The sequence below is a fragment of the Pagrus pagrus genome (genome assembly GCF_965226575.1).
Source record: "Pagrus pagrus genome assembly, chromosome: 12".
Classification (NCBI taxonomy): Eukaryota; Metazoa; Chordata; class Actinopteri; order Spariformes; family Sparidae; genus Pagrus; species Pagrus pagrus.
In genome coordinates this window covers 18,280,033-18,295,029 of record NC_140196.1, presented here as the reverse complement: position 1 = coordinate 18,295,029, position 14,997 = coordinate 18,280,033, and the positions used below count along the sequence as shown (strand labels likewise).

At 41.5% G+C, this 14,997-nt stretch overlaps 1 protein-coding gene across 2 annotated transcripts in view; it reads left to right on the top strand.

The window, feature by feature from the left end:
• kirrel1b (kirre like nephrin family adhesion molecule 1b) overlaps positions 1-8,195 on the top strand; it is an 84,915-nt gene extending 76,720 nt beyond the window's left edge. For both annotated transcript variants that reach the window (XM_084370213.1, XM_084370212.1), the window contains exon 15: positions 675-8,195. In XM_084370213.1, the coding sequence (XP_084226339.1) occupies positions 675-1,304 (630 nt within the window). In that variant the 3' untranslated portion in view covers positions 1,305-8,195. The remainder of the gene's footprint in view (positions 1-674) is intronic.
• Positions 8,196-14,997: the final 6,802 nt, after the last annotated feature.

Here is a 14,997-nt window from a genome sequence, read left to right as displayed (position 1 = left end):
TGACCTATACAGCTGATTTTCTCGTGAGGACGGGCTGATCGGAACCCATGTTTGTCCCGGTAAAATAATAAAATGAAGTTGTGTCATTATGTTTCGTGTTCATACACTTACTGTGCTCTGCATCACTCACACACCATTACATTTTTGGACATACTGTAGCATGATCAACAGCGTGACACCATCTGCGCCAACCGATATCACCAACCACATCAGCCGGCTCTTACTGACAATATACAGTAGAAGTAATATGAAAAGTATGAATCTAGTGTGATATAATGGGAAAGTCACTTTATTACATCAAATTGGCGAAGTCAGTATCTGTTGACATACTTTTACTTCAGTTTTTTAATTAATTAAATTTTTTGTTTTCTATTTATAATTTATTTTTATTATTATTTTGTGTTTTATTCGCTTTTGCTTGATTTGCTGTTGAAAACACATAAAAAGTTTATATAATTTTTTTGTTTTGTTGCTGATTTAAGAAAAATTGCAGATGCTCCTCCAGTAGAGCTCACAGTCTTTCTTTATGATTGACATTCAGTTAATCAACGTCATTAACCGAAGCAGAGACCAGATGTTTAAGTGTCTGTACCGCTCAAACACCAGTGTTGTTGAGCTGATAAACAGCTTAAATAATGAGATAGAAGGACTAATATTCTCCCCTCTGATCTCAGGATCCAACCAACGGCTACTACAACGTCCGAGCCACCACCCACGATGAGGCGCGCCCCCAGTCCCGTGCCATCCACTACCAGGGAGAGTTTCGCTCCCCGAACCCAAACAGCGGACCAGCCGGTGCCACTTCCAGCGGACCCTCAGCCGCCCCCAGTGGTGCCGTTCCCCCAAGCGCAGTGCCAGGCTCAAGGGCAGGCTGCTACGACCCCCGCCCCCCTTCCAGGATGTCCCATGCCACCTACGCCCAGTTCAACACCTTCACCAGGGCAGCGCAGAGTCAGCAAGCACCTCCCAATCCAGCTCTTCAATCGCCTGGAGATTACCCCGGAGACTGCGGCCTGCTGGACAGCACAACCCAGCTGGCTTATGACAACTATGGATACCCCTCCCAGTATGCCAGCTACCGCATGGGCTTTGCTCCGCCCATAGAGGAAGGGCCAGCCTATGAGATGTATCCAACAGGACAAGGGACTGGACCAGGACCAGGGCCGGGGCCGGGGCCAGGGCCGGGACAGCAGAGTCCTGAAACAGGGCTGGGGCAGTATGGAACCTCCACTCGCTTCTCGTACTCGTCTCCGCCCTCTGACTATTCCCAAAGACACACACAGCGGATGCAGACTCATGTTTGAGAAACACACACTCTGTTACTTTCTTTTCGCAACTGAAGTACTTATTACACCTAAAACAAAAACATACATGAATATAAAAAAATACATGAACAGATCCGTTTTTTGTTTCCATAGCATCCAGTGCATGGAATTCGGTTCATTTTCTGAACCAATGAATCACCCCAACAACGCACAGTAGTTAGCAGCATCGCATCTAAGACAGTTAGCAGCAATACATGTAACACATGCAAAGCCACATTCACACACATTTGCGCAGAGCCTCTGTTGCGTGCACTGTTTATGCTCCAACAAATGCAACAGCGAGAGCCACAATCAAGAGAAAAGAGACAAAAAGAGAAGAAGAGCACTTTGAAGACAGGAAGAAGAAGAAGAAGAAGAAGAGCGCCAGGAGCTTGTGGAGAAGCAGAGGAAACGTTTTCTTCCTGCAATCCTCGTCTTGCTCTTGGATCATCTCCCTGCATCACATTCTCCTCCACCCCATCTCTGTAAATAAGTGCAAATGGAGATTTGGGTCATTTTGAAGTTACTTCCTTGTACAAACCTATACAGTGTGATGCAGTACAGTGATCTACAGCAAACCTCCCTGTAATTCACACTTTTTACATCTTCAGACTCTCACATATTGCAAAAAAAAACACACACACACACACATACACACATATCTTTGAAGACTTGTTTGTTTCGATGTATTGCAGCAATGGGGCAGCTTGGACTATAAATATATTTGGCACTTTTGATCCTTTTCCTCATTAAAACCTGCCCAGTGGCCATTGCTTACAAGATCTACCTTGATTTAAGTGGGACAGAGCTTCTTGAAGTGGTACAGTTAGTTACCAGAGTGCCAATGCTTATGTGCCAACACACACACACACTATAAAGGTGTGTCTCCTTTTGTAAAGTGTGGACGACGAGATGCTCTGGATAAAAAGGTTTTGTATATGCCACATCTGAGAGGAAAGGAAAGGGGTGGTAGCAAGCGTCTCTATATACTCATCTCTCATTTTTTATCATCATGATAAAATTCTATACTCAACATCCATTCGAGGTCAATGCTGTATACAGTATTTGTGAAACGAGGTGTGGCGGGAGCGCTTTTTCATTCAATGAATTCCTGCAATTTGTACAAAAAGATACCTCCCCTACCCTCAAGTGTCAAAATTTGTTTCTCTCACTTGCACAGTAGGATAGATTTTTTTTCCATATTTATACCGAAACGTATGAAAAAAAAATGGCATTCAGAAACATTTTATAGTATTTTTATAAGGAGTTGTGGACCAAAGGTTCAGCGTTTTGGGTGAAACTCACTTTTTAATGTGTACGTGACAACGTGATCGTTATTGGAAACGTTTTGAGTTTCTTTAAAAAGCGACGGATGGTGTTTTTAAAGTGGATGTTGTAGACTTAAATTAGAAAATTTGAAGAGCTTCTATCCAAAATGATGAATATCCAGCAAGGCGGGAGGGAATCTGTTTGGTGGATATTTGTGTTTGGGGTGAAACTCTTTCTTTGACTTCCAGTCTTCTGACTGGACTGCCTTTTTCAAATGTCGACGACATTCAAAATGATGGATGGAGAAGAAGCAGCTGCTCACTTTGAGCTGTAAACTTGGTGTAAAGCTGTAAGCAATGAGAGGGTTCAAGTCTAGTCTAACATATCAAAATGAAGGTACAGATGGTTCTATCTAGCTCATATGGTACTTTGTACATTTATATGTAAGTATGCTGGTTTGTTCACTGCAACAGAAGATTTGGTGGTGTTTTACGTTTGAGATGTTTCCATTATATCTTGTCAGCTTTGGTACAGGTGACTGGCCTTTAACCACACAGGTTCATAATTCTGCCCTAACTTAACCTCTACTGAGGCAGCTACTGTCCAAGTCCCATGTTTTAATGAGTCCACATGGCCCCGCTACCAAATTTTTTTCCATCAAAAGAGAAAATTAAATCTGTCGGCTTAGTCTTTGCACAAGTTAGGATCGTGTAATATCTGCAGCTGTTGGAAACGTTCAAGTTTTTCTCACAGTTTAGTCAATTTGCTTACTTACTCAACGCAAACTCACACTTTGATCAGCTTACGAAAGTCTCTGATAGGCAGTGTTGATTCTCCCCGTCTACCATAGCAGTTGTTCTCAACTGCAAAGTTTAAACCATCAGATGATATCAGCCCAGTTGCCAGGATAAGATGTAAGCAGATAACGTTCCTGCAAAACACAGATACATTCATACGTACATGTATGAGGTTATAAAACAAGTATTTTATGCCAAACCATGATGTTTTCCTAACCTTGATCAAGTGGTTTTGTGCCTAAACCTAACCAGCATTGTGACGAGCAGGAAATTGAAAATTGAACCGAAAGAAACTCATCTGTAGTTTTACAGAAATGTACTTTCTACTCTTTATTCTATTGATTGGGTTGATGATATATACTTTTCTGTCCAGATATTAAAATATAAGAAGTTAATAAAAGGAAGACTTACTTTTCCAAACCAATTTTAGAGCTCACCAACAACTTGATTACCAACACTGGATGCAACCATTGACCAAGCATCAGTGTTAAGACATTAATTTCACAGTAAAAGTGAACTAAAAGCTTGTGACCGCTACATTTAGTGCTCCCCATGAGAAAAAAATCTCTTGTTACAACATCACATCTTTAGGGAAGCAAACACAGACATCTGATTGGCTGCTGATGAGCTGTGAGCAAAACATGTTCACTTTTTCCCAACTTAAGTGAGGTATTTCTCATATGTATATCATTTGACCTCCAGCCACTTACTCATAATGTTGCTCGCAGTGTGAACACGGCGCCGAAAACACTTGTCTAAAGCAGCTACTCGTGCTCAAGTGAGATCACTGAGAAACATTTGGTGCGTCTGCCATAAAGTTCCCACCAGTTGTTCAGCAGAACTGGCTCATGTTTGCACTCTGAGCTTTGTTAGTGAGATTGGATGGCAGTTTTCATCGTACCATCGCACAACCTCACCTTATTACGGTGACAATCATGTGTCGGCTCCACAGCGGCAGCATCAGTCTTTACTGTATACTGAGTTTGGAATTATAAGGTTCTGTCGCTAATGCAACTTTGCAACCAGGCAGGAATCGCTTCAACATTCTATTCTTACTTTCTCGTGGGCACATATGCTTTATTGGATATTATGCAACAAAGACACTTCTCTCCCTGCTATACATTTTTGAGCAGTTAAGAATTACAGCAGGTGAGACAGTGCTTTACAGGAGACCCGAGGCTGCAGAGTGAAGCCAGAAAGAGGTAATCATTGAGTCTTTAAACTTATCAGCCACCCTATCAACCCCGCACAGATACAGTATATTATGGTAATTTTGTGCTAAGGGGCAGTAAAAATTGTATTTATTGCCCCTATTTTGAATAAACACTTTCAGAAAGGAACCCACAGCCTCGCCATTTCTGATTAGAATATCAGATGGAACCTTGTAGCTCCAAGGTCACTATATAAACCGTTTCAGCAGTTATAGGGAGAAGAACGGCAGATGGAGCACCCTTTTAAATTTATATGGTTATCACAGCCTTGGTACTGCATACTATTACCTCTTTACAACCTTTTTACAGAGTTGTAGCCGCGCAGTATTTTGCATCTGACTTGAAATGTCGTTATGACCTTGTGTAGAATGAGTAAATTTGACACGGGGGGAGGTACTGAGGCCAACAGATACACAGCCGGGTCATCCAGGTACTTCGTCGTTACCTCTTGACTGTTCAGTCTGTTGACAGCGGGGAGTAGTATGTAAATGCCAAAAAATGCAAAGCAATTGTTTAGATTTGCTTCAAAAATGTGGTTTAGAAAGGAAGTGTTTGTTCCACTAAGTTATTCATTTTCTCTTATTTCCCACAGAAGTACTGATCCTACGTTTTACTCTCTGCTCTCTCCCCTGTGTCATATTAAAAAAAGGCCACCTACCGGCTTCCAAATTTAGAGGTTGAACCTGTCTTTTCATGAAGGAAAAAGCTCATCACGACATGGCAAACCTTTTCTCTCATTGCTTTCTTCATGATGATAACATATGGAGTAGGTATAGCAATCTAGCTTGCATTAATGTGTGTTTGTTGGGGGGTCAGGAGTCTGTTTCTAGAGAATATATAGCTTCATGAGCTCATGACATCATCCTCAGTGTGCTTTTCTTTCTTTCTATGAAAATCAGTATTTTGAATATTATTTTCTTGGTATTACTTTGTGGTGTTACATCACCAGTGGAAGAAATGGTTATACAGTAAGTGTGTGCTTAAACTTTTATATACAGTATTTTACTTTATTTTGTATGCATCAGATAAGGGGGCTCTGATTAATCAACCCAGCGAAAAAAGAGAGAGGGGTCGTGTGTGTCTGTGGCCAAACGACTGCTCAGCCAGGCCACAAATAGCCAAAACTCTGTCTGAACTAGGCCAACCCAGGCTAGAACCAGGCCAGACCCACAGCTAACTGCTCTGTTCCATGCTGTGCTGTGCTGCACCGGCCCTGGCCAAGACTGACTCGAGTGGCTCGGTGTCCGTTTTTACCTTTTGGAGTCTTCAGTGAGTGCCAAAAGACTGTGCAAAAAAAAAAACCACACACACAAAAAAAGAACTGAGCAGACAAACAAATGCAGCAGCGATTTGTGTTTATGCGTTTATGTGAGCGTGTGCGTGTGTTCTACCTGTTTGCGTCTCCATACGTGCACATGTACTGTGTGTATCCATCTGTGAACATGCATGTGTGTGTGAGCATGTGTGTTGGCAGCCGGTATATTTTTTTTTTTTCCCAGGATGGCGAAGGGATGACCTGCCCTGCTCTGCCTCTGATTGACTTACCCTGATATTCTTACTCTAACCCTAACCAATCTAACTCCTCATGTCCAAACCTGACAACCCAACCGATGAAGGAAACGAGCACCAGCCAATCAGAGCCCGAGTAGGGAAGGTTGTGAGCACTCCATTATAAATGTATTGGGACCACTGGAACTGAAGAAACTGGGGTTTGACTGATTGTTGACTGAGCAAATATAAAATTGATAACCAGTAATGTCATTACCTGCTTCTTCCTGATCACAGCTACAGATAAATAATCGGAAAAACCTGCGTTAAAGTTTGATTTCCTTTACAAATTATATTCACAATTATTTTTGTGAATTATGCTAGTTGAAGGCAGAATTCTACCTAATTGTTATGAAAGTTACAATCTTTAAGATTTCTATGAAATCAAACTCAATCTGTGACCCTTTTTACAATATCAAAACGGCATCAAAATAACCATTTAATGTACTTGCATTCTGTCGGTGCTTTCAATGTTACTGGCGGGGTCCGCCTTCTCAGCACAGGATTCAAATTGTGTATCCACTCACAAGAAAAGGCAGAGGCAGGTGCACAGACACATTTCCTTCAAAGTGTCAGACATTTTTGGGTCTAGGCTGTCACAATATCAGATTTTGTGGCAATGTGGCAGCAAGGACGTTACATTAAATCTGGACACGGCGTTGGAGGCGGAGCCCCGTTCAGCTTCAAAAATAATAGACGGATCGGAGCTTCGTAGGTGCGATAAAGGGCGGTTGCATCATCTTCCTGTGCCTGCTTTAGCCCGACGCCTACAGTAGCTGGTAGAGTAGAGACAAACAACACGCGTGGATGAAATTGATGCAGCTTAACTTTTGTTGCAAGTTGACTTGCAAAGATAAAATATGTAACGTTGTAACAAATTTTTCCAACAATGTTCAAACCAGAGAAATCTGTTTTTTTATTCGAGCTAATGGTGAGTTTCATTTGGTCGCCTGTCGCTTATCGCTATAACTTCCGGGAGAGGATCAGCGAGTGTGGAAGTTGCCGAATGAGTATATACGTAACATTAATAACATTTTAATACATTACCTCGTCTGTGAAAATTTGTATCTGAGTCACCTTGATACATTTTCACCAAAGACAACTACTCCCATGATCTCACGCTATGTTCATCTTTTGTTTTGTTTTGATTGAGAGACCCCTAGTGGCAGGAATCATACTGCGCTTTTGAAGCTATAACTCTTTGCAGCGTCATAAACGATAATTGATCCTAGCAACCGTTACTGCAGCTTTTTGGTCAACTAAAACTTTTGCAGAAAGTGAGGGGGTCCGTCACTCGCAACTGAAAACATTACCAGGATGACAGACTTACTAGTGTTCTATAAATACATTGTTTTGAACAAGACCAGGACTCAAATCTGAAGGATTGTAACTCTAAACTGCCTCACAGAGCCACAGAACTTGATCTACATTTTGTTGTAAACTGACACTTTGAAGGCATCTCCACCCTGTAAATTGGATTAAACTGGAAACGCTTCTGGAACAAAACGAGTATATTTTGAAGGATATTGTCGCCACATCAGTCAAACCCTAGTACAAAGCAGGACAGCTGGTAAGACGGAGTGAAGGAGACATTGCGTGGCCTTAGGACACGAGGATGGCGCTGAGCGTGTCCGCTCGCCCCTCATCCAGCTGCTGAGCCTGTCAGCTCTCCGAAACAGCTGCACGAGTGAACAGGATTAATTGATGTTCGGCTCGGTACCGTGAACATGTGAAGACGACGATCAGTGCGGTGGGAAGGATTCCATATTGCACTTGAAAGTGTTTCAAGTGGAGGTGTGCATGTGGGTGAGAGAGGAACAGTAACCATATATTCTCCATACTCCAATTCTTTATTTTTATCCCTATATATTGGTCACATGTGTATTCTGTTCATGTTGGGTTTGATTACCTGTTTATCCCTTTTATTCAAGAAAAAACTGTACAAAACATACAAGATATTATTAAAATGTTCCTTTATTTTCATGTTTCTGTTTAATTTCTGTTCTTTTTTTTGTTTCAAATTGTATGTAATTATTTTTCCACAGTATTATAGAAAATAAAACAAGACACGGCTTTCATAAGAACAGCAGCAGAGGCTCCTTTATTTTGCCTTCATTCACAATGTTGACACCCGGTTTACGGAGGGTTCATTTTATTAAATTATGTTTGGTATTTTTGTGAGGCAGGCTCCAGGTTTCAGCGCTTTTACTTTGACAGAAGTTTGTGCATCACACATACTTCTGTTTATTTAGGTCAAAGTACGAATGACTGCTTCTTCACGTCGAGCAGCTAAAGTTGAGAGTAAGCGTGTCTCTATGTATAGCACACAGGCAGGAGGTGTTTTTACCTGAGTGTGACAGCAGAGCCGAGACAAGCGTCTGCAGAGTCTCAGTCTCACCTCTCATGGAAAACTCATTTCTTGTCTGTCCCCTTCTTTCTCCTCCTGTTCTATTCCACCTCTACTTTTCTCTCCTCCCTTCTGCCTAATGTCTTTACCTTTATCCCAATGTCTTGCTTTGCTCCTGTCTTTCTCCACTTCCTCTTTTCTCTCCTCTTCACATATAATATTCTCCTAATGTCCTCAGAAGATCTTTCCTCTCACTGTCCCCTTCTCCTCTCCTCTCCTCTCCTCTCCTCTCATCCATTCACCTCGCATTCACCTTCTCTCACCTTGAGCCTTTTCCTTTTCTTTTTCCATCTCCTCTCACCAGAAGTCTCTCTCATCACTCCTCTGTTTTCTCTCCTTTTCTTTGCTTCGCACTCTCCACTCCTTTCTTCTCATTTCTTCTCTTCAGTCACGCTATCACATCTATTCTCGATTCTCCTGTCAGTTCTTTCTGATTCAGGAGTTTCTTCTTCTTCTGCTTCTTCTTCTTCTTCTTCTTCTGCTTCTTCTCCTCCTCCTCCTTCTCCTTCTTCTTCTTCTTCTTTTCCTGTTTCTTTTCCTCCTCCTTCTTCTTCCCTTCTCCCTTCAATCCACCTTTCATCCCCCATTCCTCCGCTCTCCTCTTCCAGCTACACCTCCTCAGTCCTTCCTTCACCTCCCCTCTCTTTTTGTCTTCCCCTTCTCTCTTTACTCCTCATCTCCCTTTTTCCTGTTCACCTCCTCACCTCATACTGTCAGTCCTCCTCCCACATCTCCAGCCCTCTGCTGCTCTCCTTTTTTCTCCCTCTTTTCATCCCAATCCTCCTTTTCCCAACCCCCTTCAGTCCCTCTTCTCCTCTCCCGTCCTCCTTTCACCTCTCCTATTACCATTTCCCTCCTCTTCCCTCACCTCATGTTGTCAGTCCTTCTCACATCACAGCAACTTTTTCCTCCCTCTCCCTTTTCTCCCCAGTCATCCTCTCTCCTCTGTTCACATTTTGCAGGAGCTCTTGACAGTTCCACTCTCGCCTCTCCAGCCTTTCCCTCCTCGTCCAATCTTCCTCTCTGTCCTCCTTTTTTCCTTTTCTCATTCTTTCACCTTCTTCTCCTCAGTCACTCTTACTCTCCTACACCTTGTTCCACACCTCAGTCCTCCTCTCTGCCACCTTTCTCTCACCCGTCTTCCTCTCATTGCTTCTCCTCAGTCCTCCTCTCCTCTCTTTTGAATGACAGGAAAAATGAGAGAAAAAGCAAGAAAGAAATAACAGATACGGCAGAAAAAAGACAGGCAAGGACAGAAGACAGACGGGAAGCACTACAGCCTCCCTTGCTCATCTTTACTTAGTGTGTAATAGTGATTATCGTCTCCTCTCTCCTCCTGCTCTCATTGAGGAATAATGTCTGGAATAACCTTCAGCGCTGCACCCCAGACTCCAGCCATGGACCCCCCTCCTCCTCCTCCTCCTTCACCACCACTTCCATTTTATCCTCTTGTTCACATTTGAAGCGGTCGTTGTATGGATTATGGCCCCTCTCATACTTGGCACCGCACTCGGCGCCTGAGATATATTATCATATTAGTGGAGAATGATGTAATGCATTTCAAGACATTTGTCCTTCGCACACCCTCTGTCCCTCCGCAGATGATGTCACTGGCTTTGTGTCTCCGAGGCAGAGAAGTTGTCAAGTGGCTGGTTGGGTTTTTCTGCTTGGGGCTGTCGCCATCTTGTGGTGGGGGAGCGGCATCGAGTGTTGCTTGGAAAGGAAGGGAAGGGAGTAAATTGGGATGTAGGCAATTATTTATTACTGAACCAGAGGATAATGTGACTCGTAATAGATGTCCTTGGTGTAACTGTACTGACGTGGACTGTTGGGTCAGGGACAGAAGAAAAGAGACAGACACTTTGGACATGACTTGATTACAAATTAGGGTTTTGCAGACATGCTTTTCAGGAGCATGTTGCCAATGACAGGATGTTTGGATGAAAGTTGTTCATACCGGATTTTTCATGTCAATAGTCGATATATTTTAATCTCTTCTTGTTCCTGGAAATGCATCTAAAAAGAGCCTAAAATGTTTTTTCAAAATTCAAAGCTGAACCATTGAACCATTTGGAGTACAGACATGGTTTTGGGCTCTTTTGAAAGATTATGAACTAAAGCTGTGTAAGTGCTTCTGGCATTAATCTATAGGAGTTTAAACACACTGAACTATTTGTTTTTTCTTGCCTACATGTTATAATGCAAAAATAACCCTGCAGATTCAGTAAGTCCTGATTATACAGTCTTACATGGTCCAAGTGCAAATGTATTAACAATATCACGTATATGTTACATATATAAACAAGAGAAGATAGCTTTTGTTGGCGCTTGATGCTGTACTGAAACACCCCGACACTTAATTGGTGAGCTGGCAAAACTTTGTACATGCTTGTTTGTTAGCTTGTTTGTTTATTGTACCTTGCTGATGGGGTTTGATCATGAAATGGTTTGCATGAATGGAATCACAAGAATCTGACCTTTCTAATGTTGTATGGCATGACTATACACTTAAATTGAGGTGTTTGTATAGTTTGGCGAGCAAGTTGGACAGCCTGCGTCAAAAAAAGTTACAAATAATAAATGTTTCATTCATAGCAACAAAAAAGAAAACCCTCAAACTAATTTAGAGCTTAAGAAAGGAAAAACAACCTCCAAAAGAAAAGGATGTATACGAGGAAAAAGAAAACCAATAATAATATACAGGCCAAATGATGTGTGATCTGGTCAAAATTTAAAACGAACAGCCAGAGCTTTAAAGTCTGTGCTGGAAAACTGGTATGTTATTTAATCATTTTTTCTCACTTGCATCAACATTCACACTCCGACAACCACACGAACAACAAATCAGGCCGGACAAGCAACATTCAAATGATAGATAATGCATCAAAAACATTCAAGAGTCATAAATATATCAAACAGTAAAGCTTTCAAATCTCTGAGGAGAATGAAGGAATCGAGCTGGAGGGCAGTCTGCGGTTTACAATAAATATTTGATCAAACAAGCAAGAAGTACATCATGAGAAAGGACTTACTGCAGCCCAACATTTCGGTCGTTATATATAATGAACGGTGCACGGTTGTATTTTGCCTGTTTAGTAAGGAAAATAGGTGCAACAATATTTACTTCCTTAACATTTTGTGAGTTTCTTGATACTATTGGACTCAATTGGATTAAATTAGAGAAAAGCAAGCAGACAGACAAACGGATAAAGAGAAAATAAAATAATAAGAATTAGAATAATAACAATAAGCATCTGTTGAGGTACAAAGTATTATTATGAGACAAGCCAGGCCATGGCTAGCTGGTTAGCATGCAAGACAATACTGTCATGGTCCTGTCATTTCTGGGTTTTCGTGGTGTCTGTTGCTCTGTTCCCCTCTTGTGTTCCTGTGTTCCTCCTCAGTCTCATTTCCCTCCACACCTGCGCTGCATCACCCTCAGTAGCCCTTCACTGTTCCTAGTGTTTTTCCAAGCCTATCAGCTCCTCCCCAGTCATCTTGTTTCCTCTACTTGTTCCACCTGTGTTTCTCCACCTCTCTCATCTGGGTCCAGTTTCTCTGCAATGAACCCGACAAATAGGCTACATGTTCAACATAACGTCAACACTGCTGTTTCTTTACATTCTGTTGATAATGTTAATTCATTAGTTGAATCTTTTAAACTAAAATTCTGGCAATTTCTTGCAAACTGCACCTTTAACATGGGTGGATAATGGTGCAGAGTGCATGCAAAGAGCGATGGGATAAAATTTCACTCTAATGACGCCCATCAAAAATATATGTGTATAATAGTCTTGCACTTCAGCAGCCATGTACATGTTTAATAAATCAATGCTAAAACCCTCCCTGACCTGGACTGATTTTGATTAAACACGCAGGAACAATTCTTTTTGTCTCTGAAAATTAGCTTATAGGAATGCTGAAGTTAAAGGTCGATCCCAAACATCTAAATACCTCAACTTCTACATGTCCAATCAACACTGACCTTTCTCCATACACTCAGAAAGCCTCATACATCACACTGATCGACCTTTAATCTATGGGCCAACCATGAAACTCGTGAGACATGACATATTTTGATACGTCCTATGGTTAAGATAAACAGAATTCATAAGTTAGTTAGTTAGTCGCTGAAAACGTGTTATAACATTGTTTTAAATTTCTGGATGGCATGTATAAGGAAAAGGTTTGCAAGCTGAAAAAACATCAAACTATAAGCAGATCTAGTTTACCCTACATGAATAACTTACGTGGAAAACAATGAGGATTCCTGGATTTATAGCAATCGTTCTTTTGCGGAAGTTGACATCCCACATATCAGCATTTTATGATGCAAATGTATTCACAATATGATCCAAGTTGCATCCTTCCTCTATTTGAAGATGGATTATTTGAGTCATGGTGTAAAAATCCCTGGCCGATCAGTGAGAACTGTTGGCAGATTATTCGTCCTCAGTGTTAATGCTGCTAAAGCCTCTTCGTTCACAAAGAGTTTATAGATGCATCTGATGAGGCTAAAAACAGACCAGCATGTCTGTGAGCTGCTCTGGTTTAAGTCCAGGCTTTGGCAGGGCAGGAGTCTGGCCTTTAAAATAGACAGACAGAGTTTGGTGCTTTAAAGCACTTCCTTAAACTCATGCAGCGTCTGCGAGTTCACATTGACGGCAGATAGATCAACAGAAGAGCAGCAAAACGCAGCAAATTGGCAAGATAAGCACAAACGTTTGGTATTCTGTTGGAAGACATCATGCTGGCATTCCTACCTGGAGTGAAGCAAAGGGAGATTTGTTCTTGGTTTGAGGTCTCTGGGTTGCGGATTGGGAACGATTATGAGTGACTTTTATGTAATCAAAATGCAGATGATGCATGGAAGCAAAATCTGTCATTGTTTGTTCGACAGATTTGGCTCCTTCTCACTCACTTCTTACTGTAAGTCAGATTAAAGTGATTCATGCTGGGACTGTCAAAAGAGAACCTCCTCGCACTGTAAACACTGTCAGATGTTGTGATACGCAAAACACAAGGGACTGGAATTCATGCTATTATCACCAGAAATATAACAAAAACTACTTCCCAATGTGCTTCACATACAAAATTGTAAATGGAACCGAAATGTCAAGGATGAACTGGAGCGGGGTTAAAGAGGAATAAAACAGGAAAATATGATGCAAACCCAGTGGATATACTGTATATAATTTGGTTTAAATAACAATTTAAATTTAATTTCAACAGCTGATTTCTCGCACTGATGGACTAAATACCCCAAAGAGCCACACAAACGTGACAGGGTGCAGCCCAGTCGCCAGGATGAAATCTTGGCATTTATAATTTTGCAAACGACTGATTCGTTCATATTACTATGTGTCACAGTGTACATACTATAATGACATTACTACAAATCATGTAATACCATGTTCATGTTACATGTTTATGCCTAACTTTTCTTCAGGAAGTGAAGGGGACGGTGGTAGATGGCAGTTCAAGAGTTGACCTTGGGACAATTTTGTGTTGACCAAAACAGGTGACAACATAAGATTGAGAGAAATTAAATGTCAAGTTTGCAGAAATGTACATTGCTAACATTTATTCTGGCGATTGGGTTGCAAAGTGCATCCATTTTTTTTTTTTTTCTGCCCTGCCCCTCAGACAGCCTGTGGTCCGCCCCACCCTGAGAGGAACACTACCGCAGAGTAAGTCTGATAAAAGTTTTAAATATCTGCAATGCATTGTAGCAAAATGTACCAGTATAATCCAGTATACTAAAGGTTTTACCCAGTAAAACCAAAACTAAAACCTGAATGTAACTGGTGGCCTGTGTAGAGGAGAGGAAAACAGATGAGACAGATGTTATGCGGTGATGTCCAGAGTGACAAACTAAAAACCACTTCCTTAATCACGTCATTGCATCTTGCAACTGGCATGTTGAGCTTCACTTCTTGTGTATCCGTGAGTAAGTTTTGCTAAGCATTCTGACTCTTTATCAACCTGCTTCACATGTTTATAGCTACATGCTGCACAGCCATATACCAGCTCCTATTAGCTGCATGATTTAGTTTTCTCATATTTGTATACATCAGGCAGGGGTGGACTCAGGATGTTTGAGCGGCAGGTGTGAAAAAAATAAAAAGAGCACCAGCTGCATGTGGTGGGGCATGTGATTATAACTGCACCTCTGTAATAAAACACACGGGAACTATCTATTTGACTGGAAGGTCACTCCAGAGGGCACTTTATCATGTTTTATCTATCATAGGGACATCCAGTAGGGCATTTTTTCAAAGATGCGGGCAGCAGGGAGGGCAAGTGAGTCCACCACTGACACACTAGTGCCGTGCTTTTATGGATGACAATGTCGTTCAGTCCATCGCTTTGGTCCAGACTAAAAATCATCAAGTATCTATCAAACATGTCTCAACAAAGCACTTTGAAATGCGCATTATTAATTAATTATCATTATTGAT